Source organism: Pygoscelis adeliae, unplaced genomic scaffold (genome assembly GCF_000699105.1).
Source record: "Pygoscelis adeliae isolate BGI_AS28 unplaced genomic scaffold, ASM69910v1 Scaffold339, whole genome shotgun sequence".
Lineage (NCBI taxonomy): Eukaryota > Metazoa > Chordata > Aves > Sphenisciformes > Spheniscidae > Pygoscelis > Pygoscelis adeliae.
Genome location: NW_008825544.1, coordinates 44,152 through 44,448, shown reverse-complemented (window position 1 = coordinate 44,448; position 297 = coordinate 44,152). Strand labels below are relative to the sequence as shown.

The 297-nt window shown below is 71.4% G+C and overlaps 1 protein-coding gene across 1 annotated transcript in view; it reads left to right on the top strand.

Annotated features, from left to right (window-relative positions):
- UTP14A (UTP14, U3 small nucleolar ribonucleoprotein, homolog A (yeast)) overlaps positions 1-297 on the top strand; it is a 32,165-nt gene that overhangs the window by 12,881 nt on the left and 18,987 nt on the right. The window contains exon 13 of the mRNA XM_009331999.1: positions 165-293. Within this exon, the coding sequence (XP_009330274.1) occupies positions 165-293 (129 nt within the window). The remainder of the gene's footprint in view (positions 1-164; positions 294-297) is intronic.

The window sequence follows — 297 nt, the reverse complement described above, 5'->3', positions numbered from 1 at the left end:
GGGAGGGAGGGAGGGAGGCGGTCAGCGGGGCAGGGGGCTGGAAGCAGAGTGTGAGCGGGTCCTGGACGAGCGGGGATCGGTGGCAGCGCGGGACGAAAGCAGCCCCCCCGGGGTGCTGGGCCGGGTCGCTGTGGGAGTTACCCGGCTGCGCTGTTTCCCCGCAGGTCAGCGAGCTGCCCTTCCCCTTCGAGAGGCACCAGCAGTTTGAGCAGAGCATCCGGACGCCCGTGGGCCCCACGTGGAACACGCAGCGTGCCTTCCAGAAGCTGACCGCCCCCCGCGTCGTTACCCGAGCGG